This window comes from Oculina patagonica, chromosome 11, assembly GCF_052425735.1.
Source record: "Oculina patagonica isolate OP01 chromosome 11, crgOcupat, whole genome shotgun sequence".
Taxonomy (NCBI): Eukaryota; Metazoa; Cnidaria; class Anthozoa; order Scleractinia; family Oculinidae; genus Oculina; species Oculina patagonica.
Window position 1 is genome coordinate 12,900,281 of NC_135768.1, and position 18,955 is coordinate 12,919,235.

Genomic DNA, 18,955 nt, shown 5'->3' on the forward strand with positions numbered 1-18,955 from the left:
TATCTTTGAGGTCCTTTTTGAAAACCACCTATGTGTGAAAAAGTATCCTCATTAAAGATTATTATTATTATTATTATTATTATTATTATTATTATTATTATCAGAAATCAATATTTCCTGGCCTGACCGATCAATGAAACTGATAATTGATGATAATTGATAATAATCAATAACAATCGAAGCCAATTAATCGATTGAGATTGGAAATCGACGACCAATCAATGACGGAAAATTTTGTGACTTTTAACATGATCAGTTTTTCATCGACTGTCATCCATTTTCATTGATTATCATCGATTTTTTTGTATCTTTTATATTTTACTATTTAATTTATCCTTGTAAATATGACATTAACCCTCGGGTTGCAAGGTTATATGAAATAGAACTATCTAATCTAGTTAATTTCCTTGCTTTTAATTTTTAATTACTTGAAACATTTTCTTCCCATAGTAGTTGTTTCTCACAAAGCCCTTCAAGTAATAATAATTTATTTCTAGTGCATTACATTAAAAATCTCAATGCCCTTACAAGTAAAAATATTTAAAATTACAATAGGATAAAATACTAAATTCTTAAAATCTAAAGTTCATTAAAAATACTAAAATTCATAAAAAATAATGGGTGATTCCAGAAAATATGCATACCATACCACGGGCGGGAATATTTCCAAGAGCAAGGGGGTTCTTTGAACTGGAATTCCGAAGGCAATGGGGATACTTATGCAGTGCTCAAAATTAGCGGTCGTCCGGTCGTCCGAGACGACTAAAAGTGCGTTCGAGCAACCAGTTTTTTAGAAAATTAAAGGCCTGGTTGCCCAAGAAAAAACTGCTGGACAATCAAAGAACTTACAGTACCGGGATCACCCAACAGAAGTTATAAAGTTATAGCACAAAAAAAGCTCTCTTCTTATCGATGGAATTCACCACAATTCTTAGAAAAAGGAAATCAAAGGTTGAAACAGTTAAGTGGATGTTTACAAGTGGAGTTCCATAAGCCAGGATAAGCTTGCCGTGTTGTCTTCTAAACACGTACAAACCTCGTCGAAATATTTTTTAAAGTGACTAATTACCCATGCAGATTTGCATGTCTTCAAAATTCACAATATCTTTGCACTTTTGAATGCATTTCTTGCCTTAATCTTGAGTGAAATTCAATTCTGAGCAAAGTTTAATTCAAGTTTCTTTCATATTTCAATCTATAGTTCAGAATTTTTGGCTTTTTTAAGCGAACAGATTTGTGACCCACGTGTAATCTGACATGCACCTTGTCTGGATGTTGTCTGGGAATAATTTATATTTAGCTGTTTTGATCGAGTTTGGCGTTTTTTTTTTGTGTGTAGGAATTTATAAAATAATTATACCGCTTCTGAAAGCACAAAGAAGTATTTTCATTAACATTAAAAGTAAGGGAAAGTGTTGTGTTCATTTATTATAAAGGAATTCTGCAGTTTTATTTAGGATGAGCTGTTTCACACTGTTGTGAATTGTAAAATAAATGTTACCCTGGATGTTATCGTCTCATGGCCTGAGAACAAAAATTTTAACCAAAAAATAAACAACACTAAATAGGGACAACCAAACCCTCAGCAGGGCAACCAAACTCAGGGGTTAGGTTGAATTTTTTTCCCAAAGGAAAATCATTCTATTGTTTCACTCCTCCAATATGGCCCCCATGAACACACTCTATAGGAGACTCAGAGATGACTGGGGACGAGTCAGTTCTGAGTGTACACACCTACATCACAAGATATTCTTATTTTAATGTTCTGTACAAGTTTGGGGTTGAACAAGGGTAGGGAGAAAACTTTTTTTTAAATTTCATCCCAGAATTTCTGGAATTTCTGACTCCCTCTGTTATAGAAATGGAGTCATTTGGTGTAATATATGCCAAGTTGGGCATATTTGGGAACCCTGGCGGTAATTTCAAAGGGCTTGATGAAAAAAGGAAAATCCGTACAGGAGGGGGGGGGGGTTAACGATTACTTAATTTCAAGGGCATGGGGGAATAACGCATTTTAGAATTTCCGAAGGCAAGGGGGGGGGGGTGAAAAATTGGAAGTCACCTGTGGTATGGTATGGGTATGTTCTGGAATCACCCAAATTGAACAGCAGTTGTTTTAAGTTTAATACATGAATATTTCAATATTCATGATCAATCATCTGTCTAAAATATATAATACAAACCATATAACAATGGAATTGTGCTCAAAACTTTAGATTTAAGTATTATTTTGCAAAAAACTAAATGTACTTTGCTTTTCAAAACAAATACTTGACAATGCAATGTTGAATTTTACTGTGTAGAGGACTTTTTAATATCATTTCTTTTAATTTTCTTCTACCAGGTATCAGTTTCAGTGGTAACCCAATCTGAAGAAAGTTCGTCACTTCTGCATACACCAAGCTCATCAAGGGAAACATCACCAGTTCCTGCACCACTAATGGTAATGTACTTAAACTGTATTTATTTATTGTACGATACTTGTAATGCACAAGTCAAGAAATTATGTTTCTATGGCGTAATTATTGGAAATTTGAAAAGGTGGCAAGGATGCAAGCTTGTAGACATTTTTCAGAGGAAAGACTGACATGGGTGGTCCTAACCTGGGTTCTTTTTTTTTGCAGCAGGAGGGAAAAAGGAACGCCTGATATAATTACTTGTCGTATTGTCTGTAAACAGTCCAGAATCTGGACTTTTTTCTGATTGGTCAGGAGACAAAAGGCAACATTAAAATATATCCTGATTGGTTACCTGAGTTTAAGTGTGATTTCCGGTCTAAAAATATCTCACACAGATTTGGAGATCAAGTTTTCGAAACAGTCAAAGATGAACAAAGCATAAGTCGTCTATTTCAAATCGTTTTTTTCTGAGCTGCCAGATTTTTTTTATATACCGTATTTATTCTATTAAGCGCCCAACCTCGAATAAGTGTCCACCTCGAATAAGCGCCCACCCAGTAGGTAGGAAAAGTTAATAAGCGCCCACCCCACCCCCCTAAAAATAGGGCACAAGAGGAATTTTGTTTATTGTTGAAGTTGAGATTAAAATTGACTTAGTACTAATAAGAGACTATCCCGAAGACCGAGTTTTTTTAGTTTTTTTTACTGAAACTTTCAATGAACATTTAATTTTCAGCTTTCGTACACCTTCACGTTTAGTTATTACACATTGTTTTCTTGCAAAATAAATGTACTTTTTGCTAAAAATGGTGAAAATGTAATAAGCGCCCAGCCTCGAATAAGCGCCCACCTTGAATAAGCGCCCACCTTCAAGGTCCAAAAATTTAATAAGCGCCCAGGGCGCTTTATCGAATAAATGCGGTATATTTATTATCAAACTGTTAAAGCATTGCATGCAATTGAAAAAAGACGTGATGGGACTTCAGGAGTCTAAGAACTTTTTTAATTTCATGTTTTTAAAAAATAGAAATAAATTGTTTGGACACCTTTTACATCACAGTCCAAATATCATTGGCTGAATAAAAACCAACTTTTTTATTATTATTATTATTATTACAACACACAATAATTACAACACTTGCACAACTAACGGGCTCTGCCTACACTAATTACAATACAAATTTACGATATTATATCCTATTTACAAAGATATATTCTAAGTTGTTACAGTATGATATTCTACTTACGCTGGTACTAAAAGACTTACACATACTACACTTACACAACTACTACTATATATTACATACTATTATTACACAATGATACTTACTCCATACGAGAAAACTACAGACAGCACCAGTCCTGATAAAAGCGATGCACGAAAGCCCAAGCCGAATTTTTTAAGGCCAAATTGTTTTCTACACTTACACATACTACTACTATTATATTACATACTATTATTACACATAATAATTTACACAATTATTTTCTATATCCATATTTACGAGAAATTAACTTACAGACAGCACCTAGTCCTTGATATATAAAGCTTGATTGCTATTCAAGAAAAAGCTTCCATTTAGCCTGAAATTTTTTTAAGGCCAAATTGTTTTGAGAGGCTATAAGCTTCTCCGTCTCGTATTTTCTCTGGACTATATCTTCAAATGACAAAAAAAGAGGGGTTTGATTATTCTTACGACATTTCCACAGATAAAGTTTACCTAAAATAATAAAGTAATTGAGCAGACTAGATTTCTCATCTAATATTCCTAATATAATGTTTTTATAATTAAGTTTTATTTGCTCTTTTGTAATTGTTAACCAAAAGTTTTCAAATCTAAGCCAAAATTCTGTTGAATAAGGACATTGGTAAAAGAAATGTTCTAATGTTTCTTGAGAGGATCGACAGAACGTACATAGGTCATTAGGGATCTTCCCAATTTTTGCTAATCTGGTATTTAAAAACAAAATGTCATTTAAGATCTTGAACTGAAAACACTGAGCAAACGTTTCTGAAGCAACTGATTTTGTTAATATAAATGCTTTGCGAGTCTCTTCCTCACTAATGCTAAAGTTTGACATTAGTTTGCAAAAACCTCTAGAATGTATGGCTTTGTCTTGAATAAGGAGGGCGTAAAAGTTTCTACTCTTGCTCGAGGTAGGATCAAAGATTTTGTCACCACATTTAAATCCCAGTGATCTTAACACGTTTCTCCCATCGACATTTAGATTCTTTAAATACTTTGGTACCGAACATCGAATTGAAGTCCAGGTCAAGTAATTTGTATCTTTTAATCCCTTGCCTTTAGCTGTGTTAAATGAATCAACATTATTCAAAGCAAACATCAAATCACTGACAAGAATCACACAGCACACTGATATAGATTGGTTTGCCATCATCCAACAGTTCCAATCGGTCAAGGATGTAGTCCGTTGCAAATTTTGAGCGGAATTCAGACCACCACTGCAACATTTCTGAATAAAAAGTCGACTTAATATTATAATCATTAATGTTATAGTTGCGATGAAAAAAGAAAAAACCACCGAAGGGTTTGAGCAGATATCTAAGATAGCTTTTCCATGGAAGTGATTCAGAAGTGAGAATTTTTGAAATCCACGATAATCTTAGAGACTTAATTGAAGTCTCCAGATCAGTAAGGTTTAACCCACCATTGTCGAAAATGTTGATTGCGGCTCTTCTTGTTATTTTATCAGGCCCTTTCCACAAGAATTTATAAATTATTGTTTGTATCAACGCAACAAATTCCGAGGGGGGTGGTAGGATAGAAAATATGTATATCAATTTGGGGAGAAGAAGACTTTTAATAATGGATACCTTTCCCAATAAAGAAAGACCTCTCCAACTCCAAAGATGTATTTGTTTTTTAATATCGGAAATCTTATCGTAAAAGTTCTTTTGGAGCGACTCTTCGCTGTTACAACTGAAGTGCACACCGAGGGCTTTTACAGTTTTGCACCATTTTAAAGATAGAGGTGTTTCGGTGTTGTCACGACACGAACCAATCCACATTGCTTCTGTTTTGGTATAATTAACTTTTAATCCCGATAGTTGTTCAAAACGGTCAAGTAAAATAAAGAGGCTTCGAACAGAGTGTAGATCAGATAAAAAAGCAGTAAGATCATCAGCATATTGAACAATTTTCCATTCCTCTGATTCTAATTTGATACCTTTAATATCGGTACTAGTTCGAATTGCAGCAGCTAAGATCTCGATTGCGATTACGAATAGATATGGCGATAGAGGGTCTCCTTGTCTGACCCCTCTCCCTAACTCAAAATTTGCTGAGAAAGTTCCGTTGTTTATTATGCAGCTTGATATATTACTGTAGAATGTTTTAACCCACCGTATGAGACTGTGACCAAACCCGAAAGTTTCGAGACATTTAAACATAAAATTCCATTCAAGACTGTCGAATGCTTTTTCGAAATCTATAAATAATAGAATTCCTGGAATATTGACTGTTTTGGTGTACTCCAGTACGTCTAAAATTGATCTAGCTGCCTCCCCTATGTATCGGCCGGAAACATATCCTGTCTGGTTGCTGTTTTAACAGCAATTAATTATCTCTGGTAAAATCTTAACAATTCGTGTTGCTATTACTTTAGATGCTATTTTGGCGTCAACATTAGTGAGTGAAATCGGTCTCCAATTTTCAAGATAAGTTCTATCTTTACCAGTTTTTTCAATAAGTGTGATAACACCTTGTCTTTGCGAGTTGGACATTTCTTTTCTTTCATAAGCCTCATTAAAACAGTTAACCAATAATTCACCAATTAAAGGCCAAAAGACATTGTAAAATTCAATAGGCAAACCATCATTCCCAGGAGTCTTACCTAATGGGAATGTTTTAATAATGTTTTGACATTCATCGATGGTTATCCTTCCTTCGCATTTGTTACTCGCTTCACTCGAGAGCTTTGGTAGATTTGGATTTTCAAAAAAGGCTGTCGCCTCTGGAGTGTCTAACTTTGTTTTACAACTGCTATACAACTTAGTGTAAAATTGTTTCTGTGAGTTTATTATCGAAAGAGGATCAGTAGAGATGACTCCACTTATGTGCAATTTTCGAATGTGTTTTTTAATGTGATTACGTTTTTCCAAATTTAAAAAATATTTGCTGTTCTTTTCTCCATGTTCATGCCATCGTGCCCTTGCCCGAACAATAATTCCTTCAACTTTTTTATCATACATTGATTCGAGTTCGTTTTTACAGCTTTCCATTGTTGTTCGCGTATTCTCGCAGGGATTATCTTGAAAGGCAGCTAATGATTCTTTATATTTGCAAGTTAATTCTTCTTCGCGTTTCTGTCGAATTTTTGATAATCGTTTAGAAAAAATCATAGAGTCATTTCTTATATTAAATTTGATCCAGTCCCAGATCGATCTGTGGTCTTTTAGTTCCTTGGCTTCTTCAAGCCAACTCGGCAATTTAACTTTTATCATGTTTTTATATTCTTTGTTCGCAAGTAACGCGGTATTCAATTTCCAATATCCAGGACCTCTACTATTTTCCTTAATTTCTTCGAGTTCTAGAAATATTGCAGAGTGGTCGGATTTAATTGAGGGTAAAATATCCACATTAGACACTAAATCATGTAGTTTATCCGAGATCAACCAATAATCTAACCTACAGAATATAAAAGGAGAACAACGTCCCCAGGTAAAGCTTTGTTGACTCGGGTTTTTTATACGCCAAATGTCATGGAGACCGAATTCATCCTGAATTTCTTCAATAGATTTTACAACGTGTCTTCGGGGAATTTGAATTCCACCTTTTTTGTCTAAGCTAACATTTAAAGGACAATTAAAATCACCTCCCATTAGTTCATTGGTTCTTAATAGGTTCGACAGATTGTGATAAAATTTAACAGCGTCAATATGTTTATTCGGTCCGTAGATGTTTGCAATTGTATAAGTTTCCTCTTTAACCACAGCTTTTAGCAATATAAGTCTTCCAATTGAATCTGTCTGAGTCAAACGTATATCAATATCAAAGCCTTTCTTTATAAGCACCGCGACACCTCTGGCGTTTGTACGCCCATGAGAGAATAATATCTCCGCGCCCCATTCTTTTTTCCACTGAGCCTCTCGCTCTTTGCAGGAGTGCATTTCTTGTAAAAATATCAAATCAGCCTTTTGCTTTCTACACCAAGAAAATATCGCTCGTCGTTTTTTAAAATTGCTTAGGCCTCTCACGTTTAACGATAATAATTTAATAGTATCAGGCTTCAGATTTTGTTTACTCGGCATTTTTCATGTATATAAACAATTGTTTCATTGTAAGAAAGAGGTGCTGTTTTAGGTCGATAATTATATGGAAAAATTTGTTTCGTTCTTGTGTATAGTTTCTCTGTATAGCGTAAGCGGACAAAAGTAGAATATTTCACGCAGAGTAAGCAGAAACAAAAAACAAACACAAACACAATGACAAACATACAAACACGTTTAAACGAAAGCGCACTTACCATCCTGTGGTTGCAATGCACTCCCGTCGGGATCTCCACATAAAGGCGATGATAATACAACAACTAGCTTATTTACTACATCTTATATGCGAACGAGAAAAACAAACTTTAGATGATATTCTAGCTGTCGAAGCTTGATATAGTCGTAACTTGGTAGTGTTCCTATAATACGGTAGTTATACAAAGGATGTCAAGTGTGATTAAGACTAACTTGGAACAACGACTAACATTCAATTTCTATGGTCTAATACCCGAGTGTAAACAATATAGTAATTACAATAAGTCGAAGAATGGAAAAGAGTCTAAGATATTTTACCGCAATATTGTCATTGCTTGAAAGTGTTCTTCAATACAATAACTACACAAAAAGTTCAGTCTGACTAATCATCCGGAATCTTGAAGGATTTCAATTTTGAGCAGTTTTTCTCCTTAAATAAAATTTGCTCTGGTACCGACCATGGTATGAAAGCAAATTCAACATCGTCTCTTTCTCTAATCCGCTTGAGATGAAACTTACGAAGCTCTGCACGTTCTTCGCGGACGTTCTTTGAAACATCATCAGAAATAAATATCTGACTGTCTAGAAAGAGGTTATCCTTCAACACACTTGCGGCGGCTTTAAGAATTTGAACTTTGTCATAATACCTCAGAAGGTAAATATGTATAGGTCGTACAGGTGACAGATTCTTAGCCGTAGCTCTTAAGCTGACATTCGTTCGATGGGCCCTCATGAATTCGATACCTGGCAGCTGCATATGTTTCTCAAAAAATTGGACTTTCAGAAACGAACTTACCAACCAACTTAGTATTTTCCGATTCGATTCAAGTTTCATATGTGAATGAAACCACAGAGAATTAAATTTCTACCTGCAAAGAACAACGCTTAATATCTGATAGCATTGCTAACATTCCCGTTGACAGATACTTTTATTACAGGGTGGCAGACGACTCTTCAAATAAGTGTATCAGGCGTTCCCTTTTTGTGGTTACATCAGTCAGTAACCGTACTATGCCATCGGGTCTGTTAGTAAGTCCGTAAGTTATTTCATGGGAATAACTGCTGACCGCGACATTGTCAGAACTCTTCTTTAGTAGAAGAAGAAGGGCTGAGCCCTTCGAAAGGCACTTAATGCTATATATCTACTTAAAAACTTGTAACCCTTAACCTCCTTCAAGCCACTCAAACTATTATTATTATTATTATTATTATTATTATTATTATTATTATTATTGTTATTATTATTTCTAAAAATAGATTTATCTGTAATCTTTTTTGTTTCAATTTAAACTGCAGAATGAGTCAACATTTGAGCAAGTTACTGATGATGAGTTATCAAGCAGTCGATCAGTTGATATTGCAAGCAGTTCTTTTGAAATAATTCCAAGTAAGTGAAGACTTCTTTCCACTGCTATTCCTGGCTTTTTGCCTCATTTTTGTTGGGCTGACACGTACTAAAAAGATTCACTCATTATAAGTACTAAAGAGATTGACTCATTGCCACACAGTTCATCAGAACAATAATATGACCCAGATGGTGATCAATTTAGTTTTTCTCTTCACCTGCCAGCTTGAAAATGTATTCGTATCATTACAGGCTCACACTGCTCCTGGAATTCCAGGATTTTCCAGGAGAGCATTTCGTGATTTAATTTATTAGTTGTGGGCAATAAGTTATTTGCAAATGAATGCCAAAGGTATTTGTAGGCAAATAACTGTTTTTTCTCATCTTCATCAAAATAAGTTGCTTAAATTATAGTTTTTTTTAGTTTTCTTTTTAAATCAATGTTTTTCATTGGTCATTTAATTTAATCTGTATTGGTTTTGATAATCTAGGACCAAGACGAGTCACGTTTAGCAGTGTAAGAGAGGTGCGACAATTATCAGGTGAATGTTTGTTGCTAAATTGTTGCATGCCAGTATGGAAGATCACAAATGAATATAGCCAATAGATGGAGCTGCTCACATTGTCCAACCAAATTTGAAATAGTAGGCCATTGGCTAGGCTAATGTTTGATGTTCCCAGGGGAGAAAGTCCTATTTTAATTTACCATTCTTGCTACAATCCTGTAGTTGAGCTAAGAGAGAAGTGTGACTACTAGTTCTACAACTAAACATCTTGCTTATTTGCTTCACTTACTGATCATGAGATGTGGAGTTGAACACTGACATCGATAAATTTCATTGTACTCTCTGCATACCCAATGTGGGAGGCATGGTGGCCTAATGGTTAGTGCACTAGGCCTGGTTGTTCAAAGGGTAGATATTGCAGTCCACCAGATCGCTATCCACCAGATAACTGTCAACAAAACAAACTGCGCTATCCACTGGATAGTGATTTGTCTGGTTATCCATCTATTGAACAACTGGGGCCTGGACTCTGAATCATACAGTTGTGGTTTGAGCCCTGGCCAGGGCCATTAAGTTGTTCTCTCTCATTGTGCCTCACTCCACCCAGGTGTATAAATGGGTACCAGCGAATTTAATGCTGGGAGCTACCCTGCAATGGACTAGCATCCCATCCAGGGGGAGTAGAAATACTCCTAGTCTCTTCATGCTACTGAAACTGGGATAAGCTCTGGCCTGATGGGCCACTAGGCTCATACACAGACCTTTTGTCTGCATGCCCAATGCATGTATTGTTTTTTCACGTTAGCTGAATGATATCCATCTATAATGTTTTCAATTTCCAGACCACAACAGTGAGCAGGCAAGGATTGCCAGACTCCCATACCAGGCTAATGAACAAGGTCAGAAGCTGCCTCTACAGCAGGTGGCTAAAGTCGCTGTGATGTTTTGTTTCTTGGTGAGTAAAGGAATAAAGGAGTATAATGTATGTAAGGCAAATCACAAAGTTGGTTAGCTAGCGGCTTGTGGAGAGTGTAGATTATTTTGAAGTGGAAAGTAAAAGTTACGCTTACTTTGAATAATATATTCTGGATATGAAAATCGCACTTGCCAAACCGGGCGAGTGAACTGTGATTTGTACTTGCCGGACATTTTTCACACTCGCCTGGGTGAGTGCTAATTTCCAACCCTGCCAACTTAATAAATCCCAGTATAAGAGTTGATACACAATAAAATAATGATTTTATGACATGTTTAGTTAAACAGCCCTGTTACAAGCCTCTCCTAGCCATGTCTGAGAGGGTACCAGACCCAGAGACCTAAACACGAAGGGTCCAAAGGAGCCAAAGATCAAGAGACCAAGAGATCTAATTTCCCAAACATGCAGGGATCAAGATAGCTAAGAATACCATGGGTGTTAGTGACCCAAACACCTGAGGACTAAGATCAATAAGGAGTTGATGACACAGGTTGCCTCTGACCTCCACTGGCTCATTAGGTTATTGGTGTTTGTTGTGATTACTCACAGTAGACATGTTCTTTATGTGCCTTCTATCCTATGCTAAACAGTTTTATTTCTCTGTGTAGTTTTTCTGTGGCAACTGCAGTTATCAGGAAGCCATTTCGCACACTTCACCAGCAGCTGTTAATATTTTGTCATCCTCATCAGGTAACCTTCAGTTTCAGTTTCAATTTTCATGACATCCAGGGATGTCGCTAAGGGCCAGCTGCCGGCTAATTTAACTGGCTGAAATAGAACTTAAATCTGGCTGAAATTTCACATGAAAACAAAGGTTGGGTATACTTTTAGAGCTGCCAAGGCCAGAAAAGCCAGCTGGGCTTGTTGATGAGCCGGCTTAGTGTTTTCTTAGCTACATCCCTGACATCAATTCTCCTTACCTATAAAAATTATTGCCGTACATTTCTTTTAATGTTAGTTGTGAGAATTTGGTGTCTCATCAAAACAATATCCTACGAGTTGATAATTTTCTTTATTCTCATTGTCTGTGATGAGTAGAGAGAAATCTTATGTTGACCATTGTTGTTTTTGTTTTTAATTACAGGGTTATTTACACTCATATTAGCATCCATTTTCCAGAGTTCAACTTCTGACAAATTTTCCATCACAAAACTACTTGCTGTTCTTATGAGGTGAGTAGGTTTATTGTTAACTTAAAGGAACTATGTCACGGGGATTTTGCTGGTTTTTGATCTTAACTGTCCTGAAATTATTGGTAGGCAACTAAACCCTAAATAAACATTATCTTTGAACATCTAAAGGAATATATAACCTTAATTTGTGGATAGAAATCAAGGTACGTCTATAACTATCGATATTTCGAAGTCGCGCAAAAGCAATTTGAAAAAATTGCAGCCAAAGATGCTCGTTAACATTTGCATTGCTTTAATATAGCAATTTTTAATAAACATAGACTATTATTTTTAGGTTTCCTGTGACGCAAATATAAATTTTGGCGGCTCAAAATTTTTTTTCCTGCACTGTGGTTTTAGCTGTTTGACTCAATATCTAGTTCTCCATCTTCAGCTTCTCAAAATAATAATTCATCAAGTTTATACTAAGGAAATCATAACCGTGACAGTGGATTAATATCTGTTCTTAATTAGCATAGATTTTTTGTGATTTTATTTCTCGTTTTTCCCATTTTTTTTACTTGTTTACAAGCGAAAGTAGGAGAATAGCAGTTATGTGGGGCAAAATTTGGAACCACATTCTTGTTAACTCTCAAGGGACTTTTTTAATTTCTCAAGGGATTTCTTTCCGCTGTGGGTGATGAAAGGGTCTCTTATTAGTATTGCGTCAACACTTGCGATCTCGTGTTAAAGACGTGACTTGTCACATATTCCGCTGTGGGTGATGAAAGGGTCTCTCATTAGTATTGCGTCAACACTTGCGATCTCGTGTTAAAAAAACGTGACTTGTCACATGTATAAACGTTATATAACAATTATTTTTATGCGTGTGTATCTCAAATGAGATATGACACAACTAATCGAGAATGTGAGTGGTTCAGCCCATGAAGGCAACGTTTAAGTCTTTCACAGTCTAAAGCGTTGTACTGGTACAAGCGTCTCACACACTGAAGGGGCGCTAATATTTAACCGAAAATGATTAAGAACGGAAATTTGTACTGTTTAATACAAGTCTTTCACATACTAAAGCAGTGCTAATATTCAACCTAAAGGATTTTTTTTCGCGACAATCTATTGCGTTAGTCGCGCTAAACACGAGTAAATAATCATTTATTCGCGTTCTCAATTCAAGGGATTTCTTTTCGGTGTGGGCCGGGGGGGTGTGGGTATATATGAAGAATGTATTCAGAAAATAATGCATCGCCATTAGAAAAATAAACAGGAACTGTTTTACTGGAAATGTAGTCATTAGAAATGGCATGTGTAGCCGTAAGGTAAAGAATAACGCGAGGAGAAGCGGCTTTTGGTAATATCCAAACGAAAATTTACTTCTCAATGTGGGGTAAAGATTGCGTGACGAGACAAAAGGTAACTCTGTCGTGCGTAACCTTTATCGAGAACCCTGCATTAAGCCCAGTAGAAATCTTTCTAACTCGAAAGGAAACAACTATTTCGATTAAAGGCAAACGTCAAAGTTTACCATTTTTAACCAAGCCAAAGTATATGAGTCGCAAAGCACCCAGCCGTCGCGACTGACAAATACAGCATTTCCTCCGCGAAAATAAAAAAAATGCTTGAACTGAAAGACGTTTGAATCTTCCATGATATGTTGGAACAACAATGCCTAGGATAAACCTTCTACTCATACTAACTTTATGCAAAAAAGTCGATATCTCGAAGAGATCTTTGATTCTTCTTAGTTTTAGTTTCGATTGAGAAGATATGTATATCAAACACTCTGCCGGGGGGGGGGGGGTTAGTTCGTCTGCAACGCAGGCTATACAGCTTGGTCTTTGGAAATGAAGCACCTGGTCATTATATCACGGACTGTAAAGATGTCTGCTTCTGTCTGATAGAAAGTTTCACTGCAGACGAGTGTATTTTGAACTTGGTGTTTTTCTGATTTGCAGCATTACTGGGATAGTGCTGGTTACGCTTTCTGATTCAAAAAGCACAAAAGGAGGAATTAGTGTTGGAGCATTATGGGCGCTGGCCAGTGCTTTTCTGTAAGTATGAAAAAAAACTTGCCGTGTTTTTTAATGAAGTAGCTTGCGGTTGCAGCCATATATAATACGCCGGAATTTGGTCAATTCTCGTGACTGTTTTGCAGAAGACAGCTTAGATGTATACAACTAAATACACTTCATAGTAGTTCTCTGCAAAACAGCCATGAGAAGCGACCAGATATTAGTTATTTTTGAGAAAGTGAATACGTGTCGGAATTACGCACAACATTTTACTGATAGTTTTGAAAGATTTTCTTACACGGCTTTTACCAACTTCTTTATAGGTATTCCTGTTATTTAATTTTGTTGAAACGTCAAGTTCCTAATGAGAAACAGATGGATATTCCGATGTTTTTTGGTAAGGGACACACTTGCAGCATTGCTGACGCGGCAAGCAAGTAGTACGAAGTGAATCTTTTGTGTTTCATAATTCTACCGTATGTTTTGTTCAAATTGAGAGTTTAGTAACCTTTACCGTGCTTGCCGTCAGATCGATACAGCTGGGCGTATTTAAGAAAAATGTTAACAGGAGTTGAGATTTTGAGACAACTTAATTCCCTCGTTTAGCCCAAGACTTTCTTTGTCAAGTCCAGCAGTAGTGTAACGGATAAGATTTAGCTCATATATTAAGGACATTCTACTCTGTGAATCACTTCTTTCTATCTTGTACTCTTTTGTACTCCGGCTTTTACTCCGTGCCCGGCGTTTAATCGAGAAAATACGGTACACTCTTTTTTTTTTATATAAGAATACAGTTTTTCCGACCCAGGCTGAATATTCTTATTTTTCTGCCGATTTTAGGCTGAAGATATTCTTATGAACATTCTTAGAAAATACTGTTTGACATTTCCGTTTTAGCAAGTATTGGGTAATCAATTACAAGTGTTTGGTGTCCAGATCTGTATCGTGTTACATTGTGCACATGTACCATTGCTTTTCGTTGCAGCCTGGCTGATAAAGTGACGGAAATGAAAATACCTGATTTTGTTTCAACTAAAAACTATATTCTTTTCAAAATCTCAGCCTCGGGTTTATTCTTCAAATATTCTTAAAAATTCGCAAATTTCAGCCTCGATATTCTTATAAACTAGATTCTTATATATAAAAAAAGAGTGTACTGATTGTTATGCCTCGCCATTGCGAGCAATGTCATGGTGCAGACAATGGGCATTCGTTGTAACTTTTGAACTCGATGTTACAGAAGTAAAAAGCCGTCATATCATTTCAAATCCTAAATTTAACCCTTGCAGGTCTTGTTGGAGCGTTTATCTTTGTGCTTGTCTGGCCAGGATTTTTTGTACTTAACTACTTCAACTGGGAAAAATTTGAGCTTCCTTCCAGTTCAAATATTTGGGGTTTCATTGCATTGAACGCCTTTGTTGGAACAGTACTGTCAGAGGTCTTGTGGCTTTGGTAATATATATTTTTTCGTATTCCTTGTTCAAATTTTCAAACGACATTTGCAGTCATGTCCGCCGCAATCTTTAAACTGTGTTTTGTGACATTTTAGGGGCTGTTACTTGACGTCATCATTAACAGCTACGCTGTCTTTGAGTCTAATCATACCGCTGACCATGATTGTTGATGTATTCATGAAGAGAGTAAGTGTGTAGCTGGCTTGTTTTTACTTTAGTCCAGCTTTCTTTATGTACGACTTCCAAATTTGATGAAAAATCAGTTATTAAATCTTACTTACGTAGAAAAACTTAGAAGGGTGATTGTTATGTTTTCTATTTTCGTTCATCATCTTTCAGGTTCATTTTTCATGGCTGTTCATAGTTGGCGCAATACCAGCATTTGCGTCATTTTTTGCCGTGAGTTTGTTGACGCATTACGGAGACTGGGACCCAATCTTGATCGGATTTAAGAAACTTGTTAACAGCAAACAGCAGCTTATTGTAGGGTATGTTGTACGCCGTTCAAATCGAAAGAAACCTCTAAATAATAGTTTCATAAAGAGGGAAAAAACTAAAGAGATAATAATAAACCACAGGAACAAGGATGGTTAAGATTGGGGAGGATTGAGACGGATTATGAACGACGAATATGAAAATAGAGTGTCAGGTGTTCAAGCTTCTGTTTATAGATGCGATCCCTTTACAACTCACAGTGACAACTGAAAGAGCTTTCTTCTAAGCCGTTCAGACGGAACTAGGTATAGATTGCTTCTTTAAGGATTTAAAAAAACTGATTACGAACAATCCCATTTTATTTTAGGCCATCGAGCTTGAAGCTAAAAAAATGAGATAGTGAAAAAATTGCGCTTTTTTTCTTTTTTTAAAAAATCGTCTTTGCATATCACTGTTAGAACTCTTGATCGCAGGTTACAGGTTATCTCACTTCACTAGCCTATACCAATTTTATATTAACACTTGCTTTATGTTTTTATTCTCCAGGAGGTTGCGTGACGCTGAGCAAACAGAGAGTTTGATTAACACTGTTATTGACGAGGAAACTGACCAGGAAATCACTGGAGATGAAATACAAACATGATCCTTCAGGATAACTGCAAATTTGGCTTATTTATTAAGCTATCTTTTTTAATAACCAGGATAAGATTTTTGTGATGTCGAAAAATACTGAGCGTAGTATAAGGTTCAGCTTTTAACTTTTAATTTCAATTTTCCCCTTGTTTTCTCGACCATTACGTCTGTGTTAAGACTCCGATGTGGTGATGGTGGGGACGGGGAAGTAAGCTATTGAGGGAGACTGTAGAGTGAGGATCCTGAAGGGGGGGTACCAACCCCATTTCCCAGTCTTTTTTTTCCAAATCCCTCTTCCCAGTGTTCAAATCCCATTCCCACTAGCAGAATTCAGAAAAAATCCCAGTGTTTTAAATACAAGCTCTTTTCTCTTAGTATCCGTAAAATTCCGGCTTCTAAATACAACCCAGCAAAGGTCCAAAAATTCACGAGGATTTATGAAGATGTTCTGAAGTCGATAGGATCCTTTTAGACTGGTAAATTGTGCAAATAGGGAAGTTATAGTGATTCAGTATTTAAGTTACAAGTTTCTGCCACTTCACATTTATGTCATTCCTGCATGCAGGAAGTCTGTCATCTGACTTGCTAGTTCTTATTCTTCCAAGCCTGGTCGGAAGGATCATGATAAGTGTTGTTTCAAGAGTGCTGTCTACCTTTCCTTCGGAGTCGCTGTCACTGTCACTAGCACTAAAGCTGTCTACCAGTTCGTTATTAGGAGTCCTTAATGGTAAGCTGGCATCCTCATTTGAATTAGGCAGCTCATCACTTTTAGGCCTGTCCCGATTGTGCTCGTAAACTACTGAAAAGTTGCTTACTGGAATGCCACTGAAAAGGTTGCTAAAAAATAGCTAAAAATTCAAAAAGTTGCTACCTAAATTTCAAAAGTTTCAACCTAAATTTCTTGATATTTTTATATAAACGTTGATTGAAAGCTTTATTTTTCGTTCTTCGCAATAATTGCAAACATCGGTCAAGAAAAATTGTTTGAAACTTAGCTTTCAAAAGGTTGTTAAAAATTCAAGACATTCGCATAAATCGAAGCTTTTTATGACATCGTTGACTTTTTCGTACTTGATATGTGGTCTAAACCTATATTTTGCTCAAGAAATGCTCAGGAAGGCAAAACTTGTCCGCAAAAAGGTGCTCAAAAGTTACCGACCACATTCGGGACAGGCCTAATCACTTCCGCTTGGAACTCTTTCCACAGAAAGAAATACACATGCTCTGGAGGCTTTTGGCTTTACACGCACCGCTTAAAACAAATATCGTTGACCGCCAATCGAGACCATTAGGGGGAAAAACATGATGGCTAAACATACTAGAAATTGACACAAACGAGGTGTATTAACAATTTTTTGCCGTCTCAAACCCAGGAAATAAGTGATGTCTCGACTGGTCATGGTTACAAAATATTTATCCCATTCCCATTTTTGGCATTTTCTCCCATTCCCAGCGACAAAATCCCATTTTCCCAGGACAAAAACAGGCCAATCCCAGTTCCCATTTTACCCCTCCAGGACCCTCAAGAGTGTAAACTTTCCTGTTCGGCTCAAACAGTTTTTATATTTTCTCTTAATTTTTGTTTATGATTCCTGTTCTAAGCAGACTTGTAAAGGTGGTCTAAGAAACGTTCTAACAAATTATGCTAGAAGGGGAAATAAGTTAATTTACACAACTCAGGTACCACTTTGGGTGCTAAATATGATGTGATTAGCATTTGTTTTCCATGTAAAGGATGAAATGCTCTGGAGTAAAAGAAATATATTATGGAATTGTAAATATATTGTTATTTATTTAAACCGTTTTACATTTTAATATTCAGAATAACAGCAGAAGAGAATTTTATCTGTAATAATAAGTGGCAAGAGAAAATGACAGTGGGAAATGTTTACAATAAATTGTTTTTAAATTCACAGCCGTCTTGTGTGTGTTACTTTTTGTCAACTAGAGGCGAGCTTTCTTGAAGTGTGTTAGATACAGTAGATCCCGGTAACTCGAACTCGGATAACTCGAACAACCCCGCTAACTCGAACAAACTTCCATTTCCCTTGGATTTGACCCCACTTTTCAGTCATTTTCACTCGGTTAACTCGAACTCGGATAACTCGAAAACCCCGCTAACTCGAACTAAATTTCGTTTCCCTTGAACAAAATTTGGGTCAAATTTACCCCGATAACTCGAATTCCGGTTCTTGCCCATTGATTAGAGCAACGAACAGATCACGTATTTGACAGCCATTTTCCACTCTTATCATAAGAATGTATGGTCGTGTTAGAGTTTCTGGCAAGATAAGTTCAATATGCCCTGTAGTGTATACTGAAGTGCTGAAAAATCAGTAAACTATCAATTATTAACTTGGCAAATTAAATATTCAATCGACCCCGATAACTCGAAACCCCGCTAACTCGAACTGTTTTTCGTTTCCCTTCAGAGTTCGAGTTACCGGGGTTCTACTGTATTAGAGTCTAAGTATTTCTTTTTACTCGGCTTTCATTAAAACCCAGTTGTAAATTGATGGAATTCCGAAAATAAATAAAGTTTTAGTTCAGCTCAGATAGATATTGTTCACAGTGCTGCAGTTT

The 18,955-nt window shown here is 36.3% G+C and overlaps 1 protein-coding gene across 1 annotated transcript in view; it reads left to right on the forward strand.

Moving 5' to 3' along the window:
- Window positions 1–17,830, forward strand: part of LOC144630360 (solute carrier family 35 member F5-like) — a 41,395-nt gene extending 23,565 nt beyond the window's left edge. The window contains exons 5-16 of the mRNA XM_078488720.1: window positions 2,345–2,443; window positions 9,181–9,271; window positions 9,721–9,771; window positions 10,578–10,690; window positions 11,320–11,401; window positions 11,796–11,883; window positions 13,794–13,889; window positions 14,174–14,247; window positions 15,140–15,302; window positions 15,400–15,490; window positions 15,644–15,792; window positions 16,286–17,830. Of these exons, the coding sequence (XP_078344846.1) occupies window positions 2,345–2,443; window positions 9,181–9,271; window positions 9,721–9,771; window positions 10,578–10,690; window positions 11,320–11,401; window positions 11,796–11,883; window positions 13,794–13,889; window positions 14,174–14,247; window positions 15,140–15,302; window positions 15,400–15,490; window positions 15,644–15,792; window positions 16,286–16,382 (1,194 nt within the window). The 3' untranslated portion in view covers window positions 16,383–17,830. The remainder of the gene's footprint in view (window positions 1–2,344; window positions 2,444–9,180; window positions 9,272–9,720; window positions 9,772–10,577; window positions 10,691–11,319; window positions 11,402–11,795; window positions 11,884–13,793; window positions 13,890–14,173; window positions 14,248–15,139; window positions 15,303–15,399; window positions 15,491–15,643; window positions 15,793–16,285) is intronic.
- The last annotated feature ends 1,125 nt before the right edge of the window (window positions 17,831–18,955 follow it).